The 27303-nt window shown below is 42.3% G+C and overlaps 1 protein-coding gene across 1 annotated transcript in view; it reads left to right on the forward strand.

The window, feature by feature from the left end:
• The window catches only part of EIF2A (eukaryotic translation initiation factor 2A), a 351702-nt gene that overhangs the window by 199942 nt on the left and 124457 nt on the right, over nucleotides 1–27303 (forward strand). Inside the window, exons 7-8 of the mRNA XM_053710036.1 lie at nucleotides 19604–19677; nucleotides 20053–20197. Of these exons, the coding sequence (XP_053566011.1) occupies nucleotides 19604–19677; nucleotides 20053–20197 (219 nt within the window). The remainder of the gene's footprint in view (nucleotides 1–19603; nucleotides 19678–20052; nucleotides 20198–27303) is intronic.

A 27303-nucleotide genomic window follows, 5' to 3' on the forward strand; every position in this document is an offset into this window, starting at 1 on the left:
AGTTAGGAACTTTTAAAGAGGTACTTACTGCATTTTCCTAACAATTGCTGCTCTAGTTTAGAAAGCCAGAGTTGGCTACTCTGTTCTTTCTTTTTCAAAGGTGTCTATGAAGAATTGTGTCTTCTCATACCATGTAATTGTCTACATGTCGGACAGCGGAGCAAGTAAGTGCTTTTTCTTCCATTTGGGAAGACCATGTACTAAAATAATTCAAGTTTAAACAAAAAATTAGGCTGAATTTTCTATTTCAGCAGCTTATTCATTTCCCCATTGCTTTAAAATAAAACTGCAACATTTTTTTTTTTTTTTTTTTTTTTTTACATTTTATTTTTATTGAAGTTTCAAAAAAGCATAAAGGAAATACAGAATTCAACATTTGCCCATCAATAGGATAGACATCTAGGCACACCGCATAACATTATGACATTCAAACCATCTATGCAGTTAACATGGGAGTATCGGTTCCAGGCATCAAGTAAAGTCATGAGTTCTGGGATTTTGCAGAGACAATCATAATAACAGAAATATGAAAAGATTACTCTTTACAAACAAAAGCCTATGTTATGTCTAGATAGGAGTCAGGAATAAGTTTGGGCACGTTAAGATGAAACTTCATTTTATATTTTAAGAAATGGAATCTGATCTCCACATCTATAAAGTGAATAAAGTGAGAGGTCCTATCACGATGTGGGGAGTTAGCATTTAATGTGACCACAAAGGTGTCATAGATAGCAGGAAAGAAGAGGGGTTGCAGTGGGCAATAGCCACTCAATGTATGGGAGGGGGAGGGGAAGGGGAGGAAAAAGCAGGAAGGGCGGAGCCAGTTGTGATAGGGCTACAGAGTGAGACTATTTATATATTTATGTATACTGTGGGCGTCTTAAGAACAATGACTAAAATAGAGAGCTGTGGGGGGCATAATATGTGCAATGTATATCTACGGGGCGGAGAGAAATATAGTCATGGTAACTGAGGTGTAGGGAGGCCAAGACATTCTATTAACACCCTAAAGGAGATTAGGTTGTAGGGCCTAGGATGGGGGTATTGATATGGAGGTGAAGAATCTGGTACACCAATCTAGAGATGGGTAGCGCTATTGCAATTACAGACCTCCTGGTAGACTTGAAGGGGGAGGATAGTTAAGTGATAATCCTAAGTGCAATAGGGGGAGGCTAGCCATTAGGGGCACTTAATGCGAAGCCTATAGAGGGAATTCCCCAAATGTATCTTCCAGGGCCTAGAAATTATAGTCTCCACTTTATATAAAAAGTCAATACATTAACATGTATATTTACCCAGGAGCCAGGGAGGTGCATATGTGAATAGTAGACCGTGTGGTAGATGTGTCAGTTTTACTATAGGGATAGTGTTAGGTTATATATTTAACAATGACCTATAGGGTGGGGAGTAGTTGAGCAGAGAGATTATCTTCAATATTTTAACTGGGATTTATGTGGGCAGTCGTTGATGTCGAATGGATCATCCTGTCTACAGTACACCAAGATAGCCCACATGGTGTATGCAGAAACCTTAATAACATTCCTTATTTCAAATTAGAGATAGCCTGGGAGTATGGTCACATGACTGTAAACTTAAAACTGGCGCTCAGTAATCAAAATACATCTTATATGCCTTATACCCCTTCTAATGTATCTTATAAACCCCTGTATAATCTCAAACGTAAAACAATAGAGTATATAAGAGTGAAATAACAACAATTGCAAAACTATTCAACCCTTGCTTGTATGCTAAGTGAGCAGAAGCTGCAGTGCAAACTTCAATCACCCAATGCCAGCCTCTCGGCGCGGCCTAGCATGGGGGTCATGCAGAGCACTATAAGTTAGTTCGTAATCACCAACTAAAGTCTGGGTCATGAAGCTAATATGGAGATCGTCATAGAGTTCAGGTAAGAAAGGTAAATTTTTCCGATCTGTGCTGTCTCGAGCTCTGGAGCCTGAACGTAGGGAGTGTTCTGGCAGGGACAAGGCAGGGATACTGCTACGCTGTGTCTTGAGTAAGGGCTTGGATCTCCCTGCTCTATCGCCAGGCGTGTCTCTCAGAGCTCCGTCGGTCACCTCTCTGGTATGGCAGGGATGTGCAGCTTTCAGATACAGAGGGGAAGACGGGTCTTCTATGGAGCTGTTGTGCATACACATGCTTACCCCAGCCTCCGCTCCGGCCAAAACTGCAACATTTTAAACTGTCAGGTTTGAAAAAACGGTTATTTCTGGTACTCAGTGTACCAGTAAGCTATTTTTAGTGCTTCTCTGTGTCGCAGCAATAATTTGAGCTTGGCAGCTGCGGTCACATGACCGGCTTTACTTCTTAACGTTTCTGAGGGAAAAGGTTGTTTTTCTCAATTTTTGGGTGATTCGGTCTTAATTGGTAGCGGTAAGGCACCTCAGTAATTGAGGTGTGGGGTTGCCTGAGTGGTATTTTAGAAGTTTATTTGATGTTTGTTTTATATATATATATATATATATATATATATATATATATATATATATATATATATATATATATATATATCTTTTCTCACATAATTTTAGCTTGGGATCGATCCTAATTTCGGATAAAATTTAAAGTGTATTTTTTCCTTAGCTTATTGTAATTGAATATTAAAATCTTTGAAACTTATCTGTACAAGTTTATTTACTTTTTCACAACATGTCTGATTTGGAGCAAGAGCCTGCTCTCATGAATTCATGCTTATTATGTTTAGATGCACAAATTGCAGCTCCTATGCAATTTTGTTCTTCATGTGTCAAGAAAACCTTGCAAAATAAAGGTAAAATGTTTGAGCCTAATGTCTCTCAGGTTGATGTTGTTAAAATAATACCTCAGCTTTCTCCTGCTACATCCCAAGCCTCAATGGCATCACATGCAGTGCCCTGAGGTTCCTTTATAACTCCTAGTGGAGTTTATTTAAAAGCAGAAATTGCCGCCCAGGTATCTTCAACAGTATCTGCGACATTAGCTTCCATTCTGAGATTACAGGGAAAACGCAAGAGGAAATCTAGAAATTCAGAAAGTTAGGTGCCTGTCCTCAGTTCTGCTTCCCAAGTTGCCCTTTCTCATAAGTCTGATGAGGAAGATACATCGGGACTTTCTGAGGGTGAAATCTTAGATTCGGACAGTATAATTTCTTCTTCTGAGACTGAGGTGGTATCCTTCAGATTTAAGCTTGAACACCTTTGTGTATTGTTAAAGGAGGTTTTAGCTACTTTAGATGACTCAGATACCCCTGTCATTGTCACTCCTAAGAAATCTAGTAAACGTAATAGTTTCTATGATGAACCTTCCACTGCGGAGGTTTTTCCTGTGCCGGACCGTACTAGTGTGATTATCTCACAGGAATGGGAGAAACCAGGGGTGTCTTTTTTTTTTCCCTGTCTCCCATTTTTAAGAAAATGTTTCCTCAAGGACTCCATTAAGGACCCTTTGTATACTGTACCCAAAGTTGAAGGGGCCATTTCCACTCTGGCTTAGAGAACCACTATTCCTATTGAGGATAGCTGCTCTTTTAAGGATCTGATGGACAAGAAGCTGGAGGCTTATTTGAAAAAGATTTATGTTCATCAAGTTCTCAAATGGCAATCTGCGGTGTGTATTGCCACCGTGACTAGTGCGGCATCCTATTGGTTCGATGCCTTGTCTGATTCAGGATAGGATTAAAGCTCTTAAGTTGGCCTATTCCTTTACTGCAGATGCCATTTTACAGGTTGTTAGACTAGGAGCGAAAACTTCTAGTTTCACTGTCCTAGCCCGCAGGGCATTATGGTTGAAATTCTGGTCTGCAGACGTTTCCTCTAAAGTCAAGCTTCTGGCGATTCCTTACAAGGGCAAAACCTTGTTTATACCCGTTTTGACAAAAATTATCTCTATTACGGGTGGAAAAGGGTCTTTTCTACCTCAAGATAAGAAGAATAGGCCTAAAGGACATCAGAATAATTTTCGTTCCTTTCGTAACTTCAGAGGAAAGCCTTCCCTTTCTTCTTCCAAGCAGAAACAATCCAAGTCTTCTTGGAAACCCAATCAGTCTTGGAACAAGGGGAAGCAATCAAAGAAACCCGCAGCTGATTCCAAATCAGCATGAAGGGTTTACCCCCGATCCGGGATCGGATCAGGTGGGGGACAGACTTTCTCAGTTCTCTCAAGCCTGTATACAAGATGTCCCAGATCCCTGGACTGTGGACATAGTATCCCAGTGTTACAAATTAGAATTCAAGACTTTCTCCCAGAAGCAGATTCCTTCTCTCAAGATTATCTGCAGACCAGATAAAGAGAGAGGCGTTCTTGAAATGTATACAACATCTTTCCTCCCTGGGAGTGATGGTTCCAGTTCCTGTGCAGGAACAGTGTCTAGGGTTCTACTCCAACCTATTTGTCGTTCCCCAAAAAAGGGAACTTTCTGTTTTATTCTAGACTTGAAGTGTCTAAACAAGTTTCTCAAAGTTCTATCCTTTAAGATGGAGACTATACGCTCCATTCTTCCATTAGTACAAGAGGGTCAGTTCATGACAACCATAGACCTAAAGGATGTGAATGTTCATGTTCCTATTCACAGGGACCATCACAGATTCCTGAGATTTGCCTTTCTGGACAAACATTTCTAGTTTGTGGCCCTTCCATTTGGTCTAGCCATGGCTCCCAGAATTTTTTCAAAGGTTCTGGGGACTCATTTGGTAGTGATACGTTCTTGTGGAATTGCTGTGGCACCCTACCTGGACGACATATTGGTTCAGGCGCCATCTTTTCAACAAGCAAAATCTCACACAGAGATATTGTTTTCTTTTCTCCGTTCCCACGGATGGAATGTGAATCTGGAAAAAAGCTCCCTTTCCCCTGCTACAAGAGTAGTTTTCTTAGGGACCATAATAGATTCTCTATTGTTGAAGATTTTTCTGACAGAGGTCAGGAAAAACAAAATCATTTTCTCTTGCCTCTCTCTTCAGGCTACTGTTCATCCTTCAGTGGCTTAATGTATGAAGGTAATCGGTCTGATGGTGGCTTCCATGGACATCATTCCTTTTGCTCGATTTCTCAGGAACATCTGTCTCAGGGCACATGCTTTCGGAGACCTTCCTGGGTGATCGTGACCATGGACGCCAGCCTGCTGGGCTGGGTAGCAATCTGGAACTCATTAAAAGCTCAGGACCTTTGGACTCGGGAGGAGTCTGCTCTTCCCATCAACATCTTGGAGTTGAGGGTGATTTACAATGCTCTTTTGGCTTGGCCTCAACCCAGTTTATCAGGTTCCAGTCAGACAACATAACCTCTGTGGCTTACATCAATCACCAGGGAGTAACTCGGAGTTCCTTAGCCATGAAGGAGGTTACACGGATTCTTCAGTTGGCAGAGACCCACAATTGCTGTCTATCTGTCATCCACATTCCAGGAGTAGACAACTGGGAAGATTTTCTGAGCAGACAGATTTTTCATCCTGGGGAGTGGGAATTCCATCCAGAGGTGTTTTCCAGCTTAGTCCTCAAATGGTGGGGTGCCGGAGTTAGATCTGATGGCGTCCCATCAGAACGCCAAGCTTCCAAGGTGTGGTTCAAGTTCAAGAGATCCGCAGGCCGTTCTGATAGATGCTCTGGCGGTTCCTTTGGTTTTCAGGTTGGCATACCTGTTTCCTCCATTTGCTCTCATCAAACAGAAGAGGGCGTCTGTGATTCTAAAAGCCCTGCGTGGCATCGCAGGATCTGGTTTGCAGACCTAGGGGAGATATCATCTCTCCCACCTTGGAGACTACCTCTGAGGAAGGACCTCCTGATTCAGGGTCCCTTCCTTCAATCTCCAAGCAGTCAGATTCAGAGAAATGAGATTTGGATGAACGCTTAATTCTAAGTGTGGTTTTTCTGAGTCGGTCATTGAGACCATGATCCACGCTCTCAAGCCTGTTACTAGAAAGATTTACCATAAGATATGGCGTAAATATCTTTATTGGTGTGAATCCAAAGGCTACTCTTGAAGTAGAATTAGAATTCCTAGAAATGTATCTTTTCTTCAGGAAGGTCTGGAGAAGGGATTGTCAGTCAGTACCCTGAAGGGTCAGATTTCTGCTTTATCAGTTTTACTACATAAACGTTTGGCAGATGTGCAATCTTTTTACCAGGCCTTAGTCAAGATCAGGGCTGTCTTTAAGTCTATTGCTCCTCCTTGGAGCCTTAACCTTGTTCTTAAAGTTTTACAGCTGGCTCTGTTTGAGACGTTGCATTCCATAGACATTAAGTTGTTATCTTGGAAGGTTTTGTTTCTTGTTGCTATACCTTCTGCTCAAAGAGTCTCGGAACTCTCAGCTCTGATGTGTGATTCCCCTTATCTTATCTTAGGTGGTTCTTCGTACTAAGTTAGGTTTCCCTCCTAAGGTTGTTTCTAATAGAAATATCAATCAGGAAATTGTTGTTCCCTCTCTGTGTCCTAATCCTACTCCTTCCAAAGAAGGTTTGTTACACAATTTGGATGTTGTAAGTGCTCTTAAATTCTACTTACAGGCGACTTAAGGATTTTCGCCAGTCCTCTGCCCTCTTCGTCTGTTTCTCTGGGAAACGTAAAGGTCAGAAAGCTACGGCTACTACTCTTTCTTTTTGGTTCTGAAGTATTATTTGTTTGGCTTATGAGACTGCTGGACAGCAGCCTCCTGAGAGAATTACGGCTCATTCCACAAGAGCCGTTTCCTCTTCTTGGGCTTTCAAAAATAAAGCTTCTGTGGAACAAATTTGCAAGGCTGCAACTTGGTCTTCTCTACATACTTTCTCCAACATTGGGGTGTCCGGTCCACGGCGTCATCCTTACTTGTGGGATATCTCTTCCCCAACAGGAAATGGCAAAGAGTCCCAGCAAAGCTGGCCATATAGTCCCTCCTAGGCTCCGCCCACCCCAGTCATTCTCTTTGCCGTTGCACAGGCAACATCTCCACGGAGATGGTTAAGAGTTTTTTGGTGTTTAAATGTAGTTTTTATTCTTCTATCAAGTGTTTGTTATTTTAAAATAGTGCTGGTATGTACTATTTACTCTGAAACAGAAAAGGATGAAGATTTCTGTTTGTGAGAGGAAGATGATTTTAGCAGACAGTAACTAAAATCGATTGCTGTTTCCACATAGGACTGTTGAGATGAAGTAACTTCAGTTGGGGGAAACAGTTAGCAGACTTTTCTGCTTAAGGTATGACTAGCCATATTTCTAACAAGACCATGTAATGCTGGAAGGCTGTCATTTCCCCTCATGGGGACCGGCAAGCAATTTTCTTAGTCAAACAAACAGAATAAAGGGTTTAATATGGGCTAAAAAACTGGTAGACATTTTTATGGGCTAAATCGATTGCTTTATTTGGGCATTTTATTGATATTTATGCTGACAATTCACATTTATAAACTTGGGGAACGTTTATTAAACGGCAGGCACTATGTTAGACACCTTTTCCAGTCAGGGGGCCTTCCTAGTTGTAGACTGAGCCTCATTTTCGCGCCATTACTGCGCAGTTGTTTTTTGAGAGCAGGGCATGCAAATGCATGTGTGAGGATCTGAAATTTGCTGGAAAAGCTTCTAGAAGGCGTCAATTGGTATCGTATTCCCCTCTGGGCTTGGTTGGGTCTCAGCAAAGGCTATAGCTGGGACTGTATAGGGGTTAAATTTGTAAACGGCTCCGGTTCCGTTATTTTAAGGGTTAAAGCTCTGAAATTTGGTGTGCAATACTCTTAATGCTTTAAGACACTGTGGTGAAATTTTGGTAATTTTTGAACAATTCCTTCATACTTTTTCACATATTCAGTAATAAAGTGTTTTCTGTTTAAAATTTAAAGAGACAGTAACGGTTTTGTTTTAAAACGTTTTTTGTGCTTTGTTGACAAGTTTAAGCCTGTTTAACATGTCTGTGCCTTCGGATAAGCTATGTTCTATATGTATGAAAGCCAATGTGTCTCCCCATTTAAATTTATGTGATAATTGTGCCATAGCGTCCAAACAAAGTAAGGACAGTACTGCCACAGATAATGAAATTGCCCAAGATGATTCCTCAGAGGAGGGGAGTAAACATGATACTACATCATCTCCTACTGTGTCTACACCAGTTTTGCCCACGCAGGAGGCCCCTAGTACATCTAGTGCGCCAATGCTTATTACCATGCAGCAATTAACGGCTGTAATGGATAACTCCATAGCAAATATTTTATCCAAAATGCCTACTTATCAGAGAAAGCGCGATTGCTCTGTTTTAAACACTGAAGAGCAGGAGGGCGCTGATGATAATTGTTCTGTCATACCCTCACACCAATCTGAAGGGGCCATGAGGGAGGTTTTGTCAGATGGGGAAATTTCAGATTCAGGAAAAATTTCTCAACAAGCTGAACCTGATGTTGTGACATTTAAATTTAAATTAGAACATCTCCGCGCACTGCTTAAGGAGGTGTTATCTACTCTGGATGATTGTGACAACTTGGTCATTCCAGAGAAATTATGCAAGATGGACAAGTTCCTAGAGGTTCCGGTGTACCCCGACGCTTTTCCTATACCCAAGCGGGTGGCGGACATAGTAAATAAGGAGTGGGAAAAGCCCGGCATACCTTTTGTTCCCCCCCCCCCTATATTTAAGAAATTATTTCCTATGGTCGACCCCAGAAAGGACTTATGGCAGACAGTCCCTAAGGTCGAGGGGGCAGTTTCTACTCTAAACAAACGCACTACTATTCCTATCGAAGATAGTTGTGCTTTCAAAGATCCTATGGATAAAAAATTGGAGGGTTTGCTTAAAAAGATTTTTGTACAGCAAGGTTACCTTCTACAACCCATTTCGTGCATTGTTCCTGTCACTACAGCAGCGTGGTTCTGGTTCGAGGAACTAGAAAACTCGCTTAGTAGAGAGACTCCATATGAGGAGGTTATGGACAGAGTTCACGCACTTAAGTTGGCTAACTCTTTTATTTTAGATGCCGCTTTGCAATTAGCTAGATTAGCGGCGAAAAATTCAGGGTTTGCTATCGTGGCGCGCAGAGCGCTTTGGCTAAAGTCTTGGTCAGCGGATGTGTCATCCAAGACAAAATTGCTTAACATCCCTTTCAAAGGTAAAACTCTATTTGGACCAGAATTGAAAGAGATTATTTCAGACATCACTGGGGGAAAGGGCCACGCCCTTCCACAAGATAGGCCTTTCAAGGCCAAAAATAAGTCTAATTTTCGTTCCTTTCGCAATTTCAGGAACGGACCGGCCTCTAATTCTGCATCCTCTAAGCAAGAGGGTAATGCCTCACAACCCAAACCAGCCTGGAAACCGATGCAAGGCTGGAACAAGGGTAAGCAGGCCAAGAAGCCTGCCGCTGCTAACAAAACAGCATGAAGGAGTAGCCCCCGATCCGGGACCGGATCTAGTGGGGGGCAGACTCTCTCTCTCTTTGCTCAGGCTTGGGCAAGAGATGTTCAGGATCCCTGGGCGCTAGAAATAGTTTATCAGGGTTATCTCCTGGAATTCAGGGAACTACCCCCAAGGGGAAGGTTCCACATGTCTCACTTATCCTCAAACCAAATAAAGAGACAGGCGTTCTTACATTGTGTAGAAGACCTGTTAAAGATGGGAGTGATACACCCAGTTCCAATAAAGGAACAAGGAATGGGATTTTATTCCAATCTGTTCGTAGTTCCCAAAAAAGAGGGAACTTTCAGACCAATTTTGGATTTGAAGATCCTAAACAAATTTCTCAGGGTACCATTGTTCAAGATGGAAACCATTCGAACGATTCTACCCACTATCCAGGAAAGTCAATTTATGACTACCGTGGATCTAAAGGATGCGTACCTACATATTCCTATCCACAAAGAACATCATCAGTTCCTAAGGTTCGCTTTTCTGGACAAGCATTACCAGTTTGTGGCCCTCCCATTCGGGTTAGCCACTGCTCCAAGGATTTTCACAAAGGTACTAGGGTCCCTTCTAGCGGTTCTAAGACCGAGGGGCATTGCAGTAGTACCTTACTTGGACGACATTCTAATACAAGCGTCGTCCCTGTCAAAAACAAAGGCTCATACAGACATCGTTCTGGCCTTTCTCAGATCACATGGATGGAAGGTGAACATAGAAAAAAGTTCTCTGTCTCCGTCGACAAGAGTTCCCTTCTTGGGAACAATAATAGATTCCTTAGAAATGAGGATTTTTCTGACAGAGGTCAGAAAGTCAAAACTTCTAAGCACTTGTCAAGTTCTTCATTCTGTTCCTCGTCCTTCCATAGCACAGTGCATGGAAGTAGTAGGGTTGATGGTTGCAGCAATGGACATAGTTCCTTTTGCACGAATTCATCTAAGACCATTACAACTGTGCATGCTCAAACAGTGGAATGGGGACTATACAGACTTGTCTCCAATGATTCAAGTAGATCAGAAGACCAGAGATTCACTCCATTGGTGGCTGACCCTGGACCATCTGTCCCAGGGAATGAGCTTCCGCAGACCAGAGTGGGTCATTGTCACGACCGACGCCAGTCTAGTGGGCTGGGGCGCGGTCTGGGAATCCCTGAAAGCTCAGGGTCTATGGTCTCGGGAAGAGTCTCTTCTCCCGATAAACATTCTGGAACTGAGAGCGATATTCAATGCTCTCAGGGCTTGGCCTCAACTAGCAAAGGCCAGATTCATAAGGTTCCAATCAGACAACATGACGACCGTTGCGTATATCAATCATCAGGGGGGAACAAGGAGTTCCCTGGCGATGAAAGAAGTGACCAAATTAATTCAATGGGCGGAGGATCACTCCTGCCACCTGTCTGCGATCCACATCCCAGGTGTGGAAAACTGGGAGGCGGATTTTCTGAGTCGTCAGACATTCCATCCGGGGGAGTGGGAACTCCATCCGGAGATCTTTGCCCAAATAACTCAATTATGGGGCATTCCAGACATGGATCTGATGGCGTCTCGTCAGAACTTCAAGGTTCCTTGCTACGGGTCCAGATCCAGGGATCCCAAGGCGACTCTAGTAGATGCACTAGTAGCACCTTGGACCTTCAACCTAGCTTATGTATTTCCACCGTTTCCTCTCATTCCCAGGCTGGTAGCCAGGATCAATCAGGAGAGGGCCTCAGTGATCTTGATAGCTCCTGCGTGGCCACGCAGGACTTGGTATGCAGACCTGGTGAATATGTCATCGGTTCCACCATGGAAGCTACCTTTGAGACAGGACCTTCTTGTTCAGGGTCCATTCGAACATCCAAATCTGGTCTCCCTCCAGCTGACGGCTTGGAGATTGAACGCTTGATTCTATCGAAGCGTGGGTTTTCAGATTCTGTGATAGATACTCTGGTTCAGGCCAGAAAACCGGTAACTAGAAAGATTTACCATAAAATATGGAAAAGATATATCTGTTGGTGTGAATCCAAAGGATTCCCATGGAATAAGATAAAAAATCCTAAGATTCTCTCCTTTCTACAAGAAGGTTTGGAGAAAGGATTATCTGCAAGTTCTCTAAAGGGACAGATCTCTGCTTTATCTGTCTTACTACACAAAAGACTGGCAGCTGTGCCAGATGTTCAAGCATTTGTTCAGGCTCTGGTTAGGATCAAGCCTGTTTACAGACCTTTGACTCCTCCCTGGAGTCTAAATCTAGTTCTTTCAGTTCTTCAAGGGGTTCCGTTTGAACCTTTACATTCCATAGATATTAAGTTACTATCTTGGAAAGTTTTGTTTTTGGTTGCAATTTCTTCTGCTAGAAGAGTTTCAGAGTTATCTGCTCTGCAGTGTTCTCCACCCTATCTGGTGTTCCATGCAGATAAGGTGGTTTTGCGTACTAAGCCTGGTTTTCTTCCTAAGGTTGTTTCTAACAAAAATATTAACCAGGAGATAGTTGTACCTTCTTTGTGTCCGAATCCAGTTTCAAAGAAGGAACGTTTGTTACACAATTTGGACGTAGTCCGTGCTCTAAAATTCTATTTAGAGGCTACAAAAGATTTCAGACAAACATCTTCCTTGTTTGTTGTTTATTCTGGTAAAAGGAGAGGTCAAAAAGCGACTTCTAGCCCCCCTTTCCTTTAGGCTTAAAAGCATCATCCGATTGGCTTATGAGACTGCCGGACGGCAGCCTCCTGAGAGAATCACAGCTCACTCCACTAGGGCTGTGGCTTCCACATGGGCCTTCAAGAACGAGGCTTCTGTTGACCAGATATGTAAGACAGCGACTTGGTCTTCACTGCACACTGTTGCCAAATTTTACAAATTTGATACTTTTGCTTCTTCGGAGGCTATTTTTGGGAGAAAGGTTTTGCAAGCCGTGGTGCCTTCCGTTTAGGTAACCTGATTTGCTCCCTCCCTTCATCCGTGTCCTAAAGCTTTGGTATTGGTTCCCACAAGTAAGGATGATGCCGTGGACCGGACACACCAATGTTGGAGAAAACAGAATTTATGCTTACCTGATAAATTACTTTCTCCAACGGTGTGTCCGGTCCACGGCCCGCCCTGGTTTTTTAATCAGCTCTGATGAATTATTTTCTCTAACTACAGTCACCACGGTACCATATGGTTTCTCCTATATATATTTCCTCCTGTCCGTCGGTCGAATGACTGGGGTGGGCGGAGCCTAGGAGGGACTATATGGCCAGCTTTGCTGGGACTCTTTGCCATTTCCTGTTGGGGAAGAGATATCCCACAAGTAAGGATGACGCCGTGGACCGGACACACCGTTGGAGAAAGTAATTTATCAGGTAAGCATAAATTCTGTTTTTTCCAAATTTGATACTTTTGTCTCGGCTGAGGCTTCTTTTGGGAGAAAGTTTCTTCAAGCGGTGGTGCCTTCTGTTTAGGACTGCCTGTCTTGTCCCTCCCTATTTATCCGTGTTTATCTAGCTTGGGTATTGGTTCCCAACAGTAATTACTCAAGCCGTGGACTCACCATATCTTAAAAACAAAATGTATGCTTACCTGATAAATGTATTTATTTTTGCATATGGTGAGTCCACGGCCCCACCCTTTATTTTAAGACCGTTGTTATTTTGACTATAACCTCAAGCACCTCTACACCTTGCGTTACTCCTTTTTCTCCATTTCCCTTCGGTCGAATGACTGGGGGTTGTGGGTAAGGGAGTGATACTTAGCAGTTTAACTGTGGTGCTCTTTGCCTCCTCGTGCTGGCCAGTAGTGATATTCCCAACAGTAATTACTTAAGCCGTGGACTCACCATATCCGGAAAAAAAAGAAATTTATCAGGTAAGCATACATTTTGTTTTTATATCCCTTTAAAAGGACTCAGACGTTTTTTTTTTTTTATAGCATATAAAGGTTATACACTTCCTTTTAGTTTCAAAATCTAAATAAACATCTTTAATCTTGGTGCCTAGTAGATATGTGCATTTGGAGGTTTCGGATACCTTCAAATGCGGAAAAAGGTGGCTGCTCGTTCTGTTCGGGTATTTTCAGAGCCAAATTTATTCTTGTGAAACTTCAACACACTAGGATCTGGGCAAATCCAGATCCTAGTGTGTTGTAGTTTAACAAGAATACTTTTGGCTTTTAAAATAGCCGAACGGGATGAGCAGCTGCTGCCTCTGAAAGCACATATCTAGTGCCTAGTGAATTCGCTGTTCAGCCCTTGCAGATCTGGTAGACATATTTACCTGCATATTTAAGCAGAGTTGTAAATCATTTATTAATTTTCTCTTGTTAAGTGTATCCAGTCCACGGATCATCCATTACTTGTGGGATATTCTCCTTCCCAACAGGAAGTTGCAAGAGGATCACCCACAGCAGAGCTGCTATATAGCTCCTCCCCTCACTGCCATATCCAGTCATTCTCTTGCAACTCTCAACTAAGATGGAGGTCGTGAGAGGACTGTGGTGTTTTATACTTAGTTTATTTCTTCAATCAAAAGTTTATTTTTAAATGGTACCGGAGTGTACTGTTTATCTCAGGCAGTATTTAGAAGAAGAATCTGCCTGCGTTTTCTATGATCTTAGCAGAAGTAACTAAGATCCTTTGCTGTTCTCACATATTCTGAGGAGTGAGGTAACTTCAGAGGGGGGAATAGCGGGCAGGTTTTCCTGCAATAAGGTATGTGCAGTTAAAATATTTTTCTAGGGATGGAATTTGCTAGAAAATGCTGCTGATACCGAAGTAATGTAAGTAAAGCCTTAAATGCAGTGATAGCGACTGGTATCAGGCTTATTAATAGAGATACATACTCTTATAAAAGTGTATTTTAAAACGTTTGCTGGCATGTTTAATCGTTTTTTACATATTTTTGGTGATAAAACTTATTGGGGCCTAGTTTTTTCCACATGGCTGGCTTGAATTTTGCCTAGAAACAGTTCCCTGAGGCTTCCCACTGTTGTAATATAAGTGGGAGGGGCCTATTTTAGCGCTTTTTTGCGCAGCAAAAATTACAGACACAGACATCCAGCTTCTTCCTGCATGATCCAGGACTTCTCTGGAGGGCTCAAAAGGCTTCAAAAGTCGTATTGAGTGAGGTAAAAAGCCACAGTAGAGCTGTGGCAGTTGTTGTGACTGTTTAAAAAACGTTTTTCTCATTTGTTATTCCGTTTTTGGTATTAAGGGGTTAATCATCCATTTGCAAGTGGGTGCAATGCTCTGCTAACTTATTACATACACTGTAAAAATTTCGTTAGTGTAACTGCATTTTTTCACTGTTATTTCAAAATTTGGAGAAAATGTGTGTTTCTTAAAGGCGCAGTAACGTTTTTTATATTGCTTGTAAACTTGTTTTAAAGTGTTTTCCAAGCTTGCTAGTCTCATTGCTAGTCTGTTTAAACATGTCTGACACAGAGGAACCTACTTGTTCATTATGTTTGAAAGCCATGGTGGAGCCCCATAGGAGAATGTGTACTAAATGTATTGATTTCACCTTAAACAGTAAAGATCAGTCTTTATCTATAAAAGAATTATCACCAGAGGGTTCTGTCGAGGGGGAAGTTATACGACTAACTCTCCCCACGTGTCAGACCCTTCGCCTCCCGCTCAGGGGACGCACGCTAATATGGCGCCAATTACATCAGGGACGCCCATAGCGATTACCTTGCAGGACATGGCTGTAATCATGAATAATACCCTGTCAGAGGTATTATCTAGATTGCCTGAATTAAGAGGCAAGCGCGATAGCTCTGGGGTTAGAAGAGATACAGAGCGCGCAAATGCTGTTAGAACCATGTCTGATACTGCGTCACAGTATGCAGAACATGAGGACGGAGAGCTTCAGTCTGTGGGTGACATCTCTGACTCGGGGAAACCTGATTCAGAGATTTCTAATTTTAAATTTAAGCTTGAGAACCTCCGTGCTTGGGGAGGTATTAGCTGCTCTGAATGACTGTAACACAGTTGCAATTCCAGAGAAATTGTGTAGGCTGGATAGATACTATGCGGTGCCGGTGTGTACTGACGTTTTTCCTATACCTAAAAGGCTTACAGAAATTATTAGCAAGGAATGGGATAGACCCGGTGTGCCCTTTTCCCCACCTCCTATATTTAGAAAAATGTTTCCAATAGACGCCACTACACGGGACTTATGGCAGACGGTCCCTAAGGTGGAGGGAGCAGTTTCTACTTTAGCAAAGCGTACCACTATCCCGGTTGAGGACAGTTGTGCTTTTTCAGATCCAATGGATAAAAAATTGGAGGGTTACCTTAAGAAAATGTTTATTCAACAAGGTTTTATTTTACAGCTCCTTGCATGCATTGCACCTGTCACTGCTGCGGCGGCGGCATTCTGGTTTGAGGCCCTGGAAGAGGCCATCCATACAGCTCCATTGACTGAAATTATTGACAAGCTTAGAACGCTTAAGCTAGCTAACTCATTTGTTTCTGATGCCATTGTTCATTTGACTAAACTAACGGCTAAGAATTCCGGATTCGCCATCCAGACGCGTAGGGCGCTATGGCTTAAATCCTGGTCAGCTGATGTGACTTCAAAGTCTAAATTACTCAACATTCCTTTCAAGGGGCAGACCTTATTCGGGTCTGGCTTGAAGGAAATTATTGCTGACATTACTGGAGGCAAGGGTCATACCCTTCCTCAGGACAAGGCCAAATTAAAGGCCAAACAGTCTAATTTTCGTGCCTTTCGAAATATCAAGGCAGGAGCAGCATCAATTTCCTCCGCTTCAAAACAGGAGGGAACTGTTGCTCATTCCAGACAGGCCTGGAAACCTAACCAGTCCTGGAACAACGGCAAGCAGGCCAGAAAGCCTGCTGCTGCCCCCAAGACAGCATGAAGGAACGGCCCCCTATCCGGAAACGGATCTAGTGGGGGGCAGACTTTCTCTCTTCGCCCAGGCGTGGGCAAGAGATGTTCAGGATCCCTGGGCGTTGGAGATCATACCTCAGGGATATCTTCTGGACTTCAAAGCTTCTCCTCCACAAGGGATATTTCATCTTTCAAGGTTATCAGCAAACCAGTTAGAGAAAGAGGCATTTCTAAGCTGTGTGCAAGACCTCCTAGTAATGGGAGTGATCCATCCAGTTCCGCGGACGGAACAAGGACAGGGATTTTATTCAAATCTGTTTGTGGTTCCCAAGAAAGAGGGAACCTTCAGACCAATCTTGGATCTAAAGATCTTAAACAAATTCCTCAGAGTTCCGTCATTCAAAATGGAAACTATTCGGACCATCCTACCCATGATCCAAGAGGGTCAGTACATGACCACAGTGGACTTAAAAGATGCCTACCTTCACATACTGATTCACAAAGATCATCATCGGTTCCTAAGGTTTGCCTTTCTAGACATGCATTACCAATTTGTAGCTCTTCCCTTCGGGTTGGCTACTGCCCCGAGAATTTTTACAAAGGTTCTGGGCTCACTTCTGGCGGTTCTAAGACCGCGAGGCATAGCGATGGCTCCGTATCTAGACGACATCCTGATACAGGCATCAAGCTTTCAAATTGCCAAGTCTCATGCAGAGATAGTTCTGGCATTTCTGAGGTCGCATGGGTGGAAAGTGAACGTGGAAAAGAGTTCTCTATCACCACTCACAAGAGTCTCCTTCCTAGGGACTCTGATAGATTCTGTAGAGATGAAAATTTACCTGACGGAGTCCAGGTTATCAAAACTTCTAAATGGTTGCCGTGTCCTTCATTCCATTCCACGCCCGTCAGTGGCTCAGTGCATGGAAGTAATCGGCTTAATGGTAGCGGCAATGGACATAGTGCCATTTGCGCGCCTGCATCTCAGACCGCTGCAATTATGCATGCTAGGTCAGTGGAATGGGGATTACTCAGATTTGTCCCCTCTACTAAATCTGGATCAAGAGACCAGAGATTCTCTTCTCTGGTGGCTATCTCGGGTCCATCTGTCCAAGGGTATGAACTTTCGCAGGCCAGATTGGACGATTGTAACAAAAGATGCCAGTCTTCTAGGTTGGGGCGCAGTCTGGAACTCCCTGAAGGCTCAGGGATCGTGGACTCAGGAGGAGAAACTCCTCCCAATAAATATTCTGAAGTTAAGAGCAATATTCAATGCTCTTCTAGCTTGGCCTCAGTTAGCAACACTGAGGTTCATCAGATTTCAGTCGGACTGTGGCTTACATCAACCATCAAGGGGGAACCAGGAGTTCCCTAGTGATGTTAGGAGTCTCAAAGATAATTCGCTGGGCAGAGTCTCACTCTTGCCACCTGTCAGCGATCCACATCCCAGGTGTGGAGAACTGGGAGGCGGATTTTCTAAGTCGTCAGACTTTTCATCCGGGGGAGTGGGAACTCCATCCGGAGGTGTTTGCTCAACTGGTCCATCGTTGGGGCAAACCAGAACTGGATCTCATGGCGTCTCACCAGAACGCCAAGCTTCCTTGTTACGGATCCAGGTCCAGGGACCCGGGAGCGACGCTGATAGATGCTCTAGCAGCTCCTTGGTTCTTCAACCTGGCTTATGTGTTTCCACCGTTTCCTCTGCTCCCTTGACTGATTGCCAAGATCAAGCAGGAGAGAGCATCGGTGATTCTGATAGCGCCTGCGTGGCCGCGCAGGACCTGGTATGCAGACCTAGTGGACATGTCATCTTTTCCACCATGGTCTCTGCCTCTGAGGCAGGACCTTCTAATACAAGGTCCTTTCAATCATCCAAATCTAATTTCTCTGAGACTGACTGCATGGAGATTGAACGCTTGATTCTATCAAGACGTGTCTTCTCTGAGTCAGTCATTGATACCTTAATACAGGCACGAAAGCCTGTCACCAGGAAAATCTACCATAAGATATGGCGTAAATATCTTTATTGGTGTGAATCCAAGAATTACTCATGGAGTAAGGTTAGGATTCCTAGGATATTGTCCTTTCTCCAAGAGGGTTCTTTAAAAGGACAGATTTCTGCTCTGTCTATTCTTTTGCACAAGCGTCTGGCAGAGGTTCCAGACGTCCAGGCATTTTGTCAGGCTTTGGTTAGAATTAAGCCTGTGTTTAAAACTGTTGCTCCCCCGTGGAGCTTAAACTTGGTTCTTAAAGTTCTTCAAGGAGTTCCGTTTGAACCCCTTCATTCCATTGATATTAAACTTTTATCTTGGAAAGTTCTGTTTTTGATGGCTATTTCCTCGGCTCGAAGAGTCTCTGAGTTATCTGCCTTACATTGTGATTCTCCTTATCTGATTTTTCATTCAGACAAGGTAGTTCTGCGTACCAAACCTGGGTTTTTACCTAAGGTGGTTTCTAACAGGAATATCAATCAAGAGATTGTTGTTCCATCATTGTGTCCTAATCCTTCTTCAACGTCTTTTGCATAATCTGGACGTAGTCCGTGCCTTAAAGTTTTACTTACAGGCTACTAAAGATTTTCGTCAAACATCTGCCCTGTTTGTCGTTTACTCTGGACAGAGGAGAGGTCAAAAAGCTTCGGCAACCTCTCTCTCCTTTTGGCTTCGGAGCATAATACGCTTAGCCAATGAGACTGCTGGACAGCAGCCCCCTGAAAGGATTACAGCTCATTCTACTAGAGCTGTGGCTTCCACCTGGGCCTTTAAAAATGAGGCCTCTGTTGAACAGATTTGCAAGGCTGCGACTTGGTCTTTGCTTCACACTTTTTAAAAATTTTACAAATTTGACACTTTTGCTTCTTCGGAGGCTGTTTTTGGGAGAAAGGTTCTACAGGCAGTGGTTCCTTCCGTTTAAGTTCCTGCCTTGTCCCTCCCATCATCCGTGTACTTTAGCTTTGGTATTGGTATCCCACAAGTAATGGATGATCCGTGGACTGGATACACTTAACAAGAGAAAACATAATTTATGCTTACCTGATAAATTTATTTCTCTTGTAGTGTATCCAGTCCACGGCCCGCCCTGTCCTTTTAAGGCAGATCTAAATTTTAATTAAACTACAGTCACCACTGCACCCTATAGTTTCTCCTTTCTGGTCTTGTTTCGGTCGAATGACTGGATATGGCAGTGAGGGGAGGAGGTATATAGCAGCTCTGCTGTGGGTGATCCTCTTGCAACTTCCTGTTGGGAAGGAGAATATCCCACAAGTAATGGATGATCCGTGGACTGGATACACTACAAGAGAAATTAATTTATCAGGTAAGAATAAATTATGTTTTTACTTATGTTAATACTGAGATTCTTCTCCAATATGGTTTATCTGGAGAGTTCATCTAATTTAGTTTTTATCTAATAATTATGTTTTCCTTTTTTTTTTTATTAAACAGATACTATTGTGAATAAACTGCACTTACAAAAAGTAAGCGACTTTGAATTATCGCCTGGCGAGCATCCATGTAAGGTAATGTGCAATATATATATATATATATATATATATATATATATATATATATATATATATATATACAGTATATAATGACATGAAACTGTAAAAAGCTCTTTTAATTAGATTACATTCATTTTTAAATGTCAGATCTTTTTTTCACTGTCTAACTCCTGTAAGGAAGAAGCAGTATATGCACGTAGCTGTTATCAACCATGTCCTGCTCAGAAATGGCATGTAGGGTGCCTGGTGCATGACTTTAACTGTTTTTTTAATCCATTTGCAGGGGATAAACATAGTGATTTTTTTCCATTCAAAGCTTTAACATAAGAGATTTTTATTTTACACTTTCATGTCCAATCAAATTAAGACTTATTTTTCTTTTGTCTTTAGGTAGCTGTGTATGTTCCTGGAAGCAAAGGGGCACCATCATTTGTAAGGCTATATCAGTATCCAAACTTCACTGGACCTCAGTCTGCTCTGGCCAATAAAAGCTTCTTTAAATCAGACAGAGTGGCCATGCTGTGGAATTCTAAAGGTGATTCTTTGTGGGGGGGGGGGGGTTTATAGAGCTGCCAGGCACACCTAGTATGGCTTGGTAGCGTGCTGCAATTAAAAGAGTATGAAATTCTGAATTCAACTTAGATAGTGTATCATAAGCAAAGGCCCATCAAGTCTTTCCATATTTCCTATAAAGTGTAAGCTTAGTTTGTAGCATTGTGTCTATAAGATAGGGGGCGCCCTAGGAATGTTAATTAGTATAAATACTAAGATGTGCAATGGGAATACAATGGTAGAATTAACACTCAGTAACTATGTAATATATATGATGAGTTAGTATGGTGTATGTCAAAGACTGATGAATACAAAACAGATCAATGTGACTCATAGAATTGTTACCACAATTAATACATAAAATGTCCAAATGAATAAATGAGTAGATTACAAAGTCTTTAGAAGATGGACTGGAGTGGTTCAAGGCAGCAATCTGTAGATAACCCGGCCTGGACCCTATAAGAATAATCTATAGACGAAAAGAAAGACAAATTTGTGAAAGCACTTTTTTACAAAAAGGGTTGCTGATTCGTGGACTAAACTTCTGTTAAAGGTGGTAAAGACAGACGCTATAGAGAACTTAAATAATGCCAGGAAAAAGCAGAAGGCAATGCTACAAACTATAGACGAGAAGAAAGACAGATGCGCCACATGGCCCAATATTGTTTGTTCCACAAAAAATAAATGATCAAGTTGTACTATGTTAAACTCACAATCTTAGGAGCACTCCAATTAGTGCAGTGGGAGCAGTCTGGGATCTATGACAGTCACCCAGCAGACCGACCTCTTGGTATAGAGATGGATATTCTGTGATAAAGATACAAAAAGACACAAGGTGCCTATATGGCCTAGTACAGTCTTAACCCAAAGAACAGTAGTGTGTATAGTTTATATATACTCACAATTTTTATAGCATCTCCATTGATGCTAATCAGGCAGGAAGGGATCAATACAGTCACCCAACAGACTATGACAAGGCTTCCACAGGAGGCAAATCGGCAAAAATCCAGTGGACCAAGGATAGATCCAAATAATACACGATAGCAAGTGTTTTTATATAAGAGTTATAAACTTTACTTAAAAAGATTAAAATCAAGCGACGCGTTTCTCAGCAACAAGCTGTTTCATCAGGCTTATGATTAAATGATTTTATGAGATCACGTAGAAAATGTTTCTCTCTATAGTGTTCAGCAATGTCCTAGACATGCACTACTACAAAGGTTTTAAAAAAACAAAACAAAGTAAATTTGATAATAAAAGTAAATTTGAAAGGTTTTTAAATTACATGCTCTGTCGGAATCCTGAAAATGTAATATGTTTCATGTATCTTTGAGAAAGTTGTTTAAAATTGTATGCTCTTTCTGTATCATGAAAGAATAATTTTAAGTGTCATGTCCCTTTTAAGTTGTTTATGTTTTCCACCAGTATAAAGAGGTTATTCTAACATAAAATTATTTTTTGTTTAAATGTTTCTCTCTCTGTCTCGGCCTCCATATCCTTCACTTACCAGATGAGACCCCATTTCCCTAGGGGGCAGGGACAGGAAAAAAAACATCCCCTTTTACTGGTTAAAAGGTGGCTCCTTTTCCCATCAGACCATTCCTAGTTCTGTCTATCATATAATGGACAGAGCTGCGTCTTTTTTCCGGGTTGCGGTGGATGTCTGTTCCCACTGTTGCCCCTGCATATTCGGTTACCCTGTGGATGAGGTCCGGTGCTTGGGAGGTATGCTCTGTAGCATACAAACTGTGAGGCAGTATCGGCAGTGCTTCCAGCAGTAGGCCGAGAGGTTTACTTAAGGGTGACACCATTTTGCCTGTAACTACATAATCAAGACCCACCGGTAAGGGTCATTAGGTGGCGTGTGTGCGCCCAGTCACTCTCTGTGACGCAGGGAGGGCTTAGTGTTTGGTACAGGAAGATAGTTCTGCTGTGTAGTCTTGGTGAATCTTTTAAGTCCTCAGAGCTGCTATGCTTTGCCCAGTCACTGTACACAAAGGCTGCTTTCCTGTCATTCTAGATGGAGTCTTCGGATCCTCTGATGTGTACCCAGGATGTTCAGCCTGCATTTTCTCAGCAAAGAAGATAAGAATATATATATATATATATATATATATATACATATATATATAGCTCAAGCTACTTTTCCAAGCTTTTTTCACTTTTATTGTCTAATTCTTCTTCTCTATATGTTTTATTTTCTGTCTTGCAGCTCTGAGCCAAGTATTGTGCTTAAAAAATGTGCCCTTTGCTCTAATACCACATGGGAAGGTAAGAATCTCTGCTCTGGGTGTATTGGCCAAATATATAGAGGGCAACTTCTCTATGAAGTGAAGTAGTACACAAGCTGAATTTGATGCTTGGGATTCTGAATCAGAGGAATTTCAACATGATTTAAAATGTTTGATACTGCTGAAATTTCTACTTATGTTAAACAGACTTTAGGCTTGCAGTGTAAGCCTTCTGCCTCTTCTGACTGGTTTAATGATGGTCCTTTCATTAATCATGAATTTCCTATTTCAAATACTATAAAGCAATTTTATACAGAATTTTCAAGATCTGAAAAACAGCTTGTTGTACCAGATAAAATATTTAAGACCTTTCCACTGTCTAAAGCTATTGCTGATTTTGATTGCTGTCCCTTCTAAAGTGGATGTATCTATAACCTAACTGTCTAAAAGATTATTTTTCCAACAGAAGACTCTATTTTAAAGATGTTATGGAAAAGAAGTTAGTTAAATTCTTTTTCCTTTCAAGGTGCTATGTTTCACCCTATACTGGCTGGTTTCTACTACCAAAACTGCAGAGAATTGGCTGTCTTCTTTTGGAACTAATGTGGCTGTTCCTTCTAATTCACAGGCCTGTACTTCATTTATTTCAGACTTGCAGCAGCTTCTTAATTTCTCTTGTAAGATGTATCGAGTCCACGGATTCATCCTTACTTATGGAATATTCTCCTTCCCTACAGGAAGTGGCAGGGAGAGCACCCACAACAGAACTGTCTATATAGCTCCCCCCTTAGCTCCACCCCCCAGTCATTCTCTCTGCCTGCTTAAATGCTAGGAAGTGCAAAGAGCTATGTGGTGACTAATATGTTAGTTTTTTATTTCTCAAGCAAAAGTTTATTATTTTAAATGCTACTGGTTTGTACTATTTACTCTCTGGCAGAAAAGGGATGAAGATTTCTGCAAGGAGGATGATGATCTTAGCACTTTGTAACTAAGATCCACTGCTGTTCTCACAGGGCCTGAAGAGTATAGGAAAACTTCAGTTGGGAGAACAGTTTGCAGACTAAACTGCATATGAGGTATGTTCAGTCTATATTTCTCTTGTTAAGTGTGTTCAGTCCACGGGTCATCCATTACTTATGGGATATATTCTCCTCCCCAACAGGAAGTTGCCAGAGGATCACCCAAGCAGAGCTGCTATATAGCTCCTCCCCTCACATGTCATATCCAGTCATTCTCTTGCAAGTCTCAACAAAGAAGGAGGTCGCGAGAGGAGCTGGAGTTTTTACTTAACTATTCTTCAATCAAAAGTTTGTTATTTTAAAATGGCACCGGAGTGTGCTGTTTTTTTCTCTCAGGCAGTATTTAGAAGAAGAATCTGCCTGCGTTTTTCTATGATCTTAGCAGACGTAACTAAGATCCACTGGCTGTTCTCGCACATTCTGAGGAGTGGGGTAACTTCAGAAAAGGGAATAGCATGCGGGGTCCCCCGCAAATGAGGTATGTGCAGTAATATTTTCTAGGAATGGAATTGACTAAGAAAACACTGCTGTTACCCATATGATGTAAGTACAGCCTTTAATGCAGTAGTAGCGACTGGTATCAGGCTGATAAATGTATGCGCAGTTGAGTTATTTTCTAGGGACTAGAATTTGACTGAGAAAATACTGTTAATACTGAAATAAATGTATGAGCCTTAACTGCAGTAGAAGCGACTGGTAGCAGGCTTAGTGATAACTTTGCATAACACTGGAAAGTTGTTTTTAAAACGTTTACTGGCATGTTATTCGTTTTGTGAGGTACTTTGGTGATAAATCTTTTTGGGCATGATTTTTTTCCATATGGCTAACGTGTATTTCTGCATAGAAACCGTTGTAACAGGTCTCCCACTGTTGTAATATGAGTGGGAGGGGCCTTTTTTAGCGCCTTGTTGCGCAGTTAAAATTCTTGCACAGTCTTCCTGCTTCTTCCTCCTTGATCCAGGACGTCTACAGAGAGCTCAGGGGTCTTCAAAATTCATTTTTGAGGGAGGTAAACAGTCACAGCAGACCTGTGACAGTGTGTTTGACTGTGATAAAAGCGTTAAATCTTAAATTGATTATCCGTTTTTGGGTATTGAGGGGTTAATCATCCGTTTGCTAGTTGGTGCAATCCTCTGCTAAATTCATACAATTACTGTTAAAATTGTTGGCTATAACTGAATTAGTTCATTGTTATTTCAACTGTGACAGTTTTTTGTGTTTTTAAAAGCGCTGCAGCGTTTTTTCAATTGCTTGTAAATTTATTGACAGATTTTTTCCAAGCTTGCTAGCCTGTTTAAACATGTCTGATACAGATGAATCTACTTGTTCATTATGTTTAAAAGCCAATGTGGAGCCCAATAGAAATATGTGTACCAATTGTATTGATGTTACTTTAAATAAAAGTCAGTCTTTACCGGTAAAGAAATTATCACCAGACAACGAGGGGGAAGTTATGCCGCCTAACTCTCCTCACGTGTCAGTACCTTCGCCTCCCGCTCAGGAGGTGCGTGAGATTGTGGCGCCAAGTACATCAAGGCCCTTACAAATCACTTTGCATGATATGGCTAATGTTATGAAAGAAATATTATCTAATTTGCCTGAGTTAAGAGGCAAGCGCGATAGCTCTGGGTTTAGGACAGAGCGCGCCGATGACACGAGAGCCATGTCCGATACTGCGTCACAATTTGCAGAACATGAGGACGGAGAGCTTCATTCTGTGGGTGACGGATCTGATCCGGGGAGACCGGATTCAGAAATTTCAAATTTTAAATTTAAGCTTGAGAACCTCCGTGTATTACTAGGGGAGGTGTTAGCGGCTCTGAACGATTGCGACACGGTTGCAATCCCAGAGAAATTATGTAGGCTGGATAAATACTATGCGGTACCGGTGTGTACTGACGTTTTTCCTATACCTAAAAGGCTTACAGAGATTATTAGCAAGGAGTGGGATAGACCTGGTGTGCCCTTTTCCCTTCCTCCGATATTTAGAAAAATGTTCCCAATAGACGCCACCACACAAGACTTATGGCAGACGGTCCCTAAGGTGGAGGGAGCAGTTTCTACTTTAGCCAAGGGTACCACTATCCCGGTGGAGGATAGTTGTGCTTTCTTAGATCCAATGGATAAAAAATTAGAAGGTTACCTTAAGAAAATGTTTGTTCAACAAGGTTTTATATTACAGCCCCTTGCATGCATTGCACCCGTCACTGCTGCAGCGGCATTCTGGTTTGAGTCTCTGAAAGAGGCTATTCGCACAGCACCATTGGATGAGATTATGTACAAGCTTAAAGCCCTTAAGCTAGCTAATGCATTTATTTCGGATGCCGTTGTGCATTTAACCAAACTAACGGCTAAGAACTCCGGATTCGCCATCTAGGCGCGCAGAGCGCTATGGCTTAAATCCTGGTCAGCAGATGTAACTTCTAAATCTAAATTCCTTAATATTCCTTTCAAAGGGCAAACCTTATTCGGGCCCGGCTTGAAAGAAATTATTGCTGACATTACTGGAGGTAAGGGTCACACCCTTCCTCAGGACAGGGCCAAATCAAAGGCCAAACAGTCTAATTTTCGTGCCTTTCGTAATTTCAAGGCAGGAGCAGCATCAACTTCCTCCGCTCCAAAACAGGAAGGGACTGCTACTCGTTACCGACAGGGTTGGAAAGGCAACCAGTCCTGGAACAAGGGCAAGCAGGCCAGAAAACCTACTTCTGCCCCTAAGACAGCATGAAGAAAGGGCCCCCTATCCGGAAAGGATCTAGTGGGGGGCAGACTTTCTCTCTTCGCCCAGGCCTGGGCAAGAGATGTCCAGGATCCCTGGGCGTTGGAGATCATATCTCAGGGATACCTTCTGGACTTCAAAACTTCTCCTCCACAAGGGAGATTTCATCTGTCAAGGTTATCAACAAACCTAATAAAGAAAGAGGCATTTCTTCGATGTGTACAAGACCTCTTAGTAATGGGAGTGATCCACCCGGTTCCGCGGACAGAACAAGGGCAAGGTTTTTACTCAAATCTGTTTGTGGTTCCCAAAAAAGAGGGAACCTTCAGGCCAATCTTGGACCTGAAGATCTTAAACAAATTCCTATGGGTTCCATCGTTCAAAATGGAAACTATTCGAACCATCCTACCCATGATCCAAGTGGGTCAGTATATGACCACAGTGGACTTAAAGGATGCCTACCTTCACATACCGATTCACAAGGATCATTATCGGTACCTAAGGTTTGCCTTTCTAGACAGGCATTACCAATTTTTAGCTCTTCCCTTCGGGTTGGCTACGGCCCCGAGAATTTTTACAAAGGTTCTGGGCTCGCTTCTGGCGGTACTAAGACCGCGAGGCATAGCGGTGGCTCCGTACCTAGACGACATCCTGATACAAGCGTCAACTTTTCAAAATGCAAAGTCTCATACAGAGATAGTTCTAGCATTTCTAAGGTCGCATGGGTGGAAAGTGAACATGGAAAAGAGTTCTCTGTTCCCACTCACAAGGGTTCCCTTTCTAGGGACTCTTATAGATTCTGTAGAGATGAAGATTTACCTGACGGAGTCCAGGTTATCAAAAATCCTAAATGCTTGCCGTGTCCTTCATTCCATTCCAAGCCCATCAGTAGCTCAGTGCATGGAAGTAATCGGCTTAATGGTCGCGGCAATGGACATAGTGCCATTTGCGCGCCTACATCTCAGACCACTGCAACTATGCATGCTAAGTCAGTGGAATGGGGATTACTCAGATCTGTCCCCTTTACTAAATCTGGACCAGGAGGCCAGAGATTCTCTTCTCTGGTGGTTGTCGCGGGTTCATCTGTCCAAAGGAATGTCTTTTCGCAGACCAGATTGGA

This window comes from Bombina bombina, chromosome 4, assembly GCF_027579735.1.
Source record: "Bombina bombina isolate aBomBom1 chromosome 4, aBomBom1.pri, whole genome shotgun sequence".
Taxonomy (NCBI): domain Eukaryota; kingdom Metazoa; phylum Chordata; class Amphibia; order Anura; family Bombinatoridae; genus Bombina; species Bombina bombina.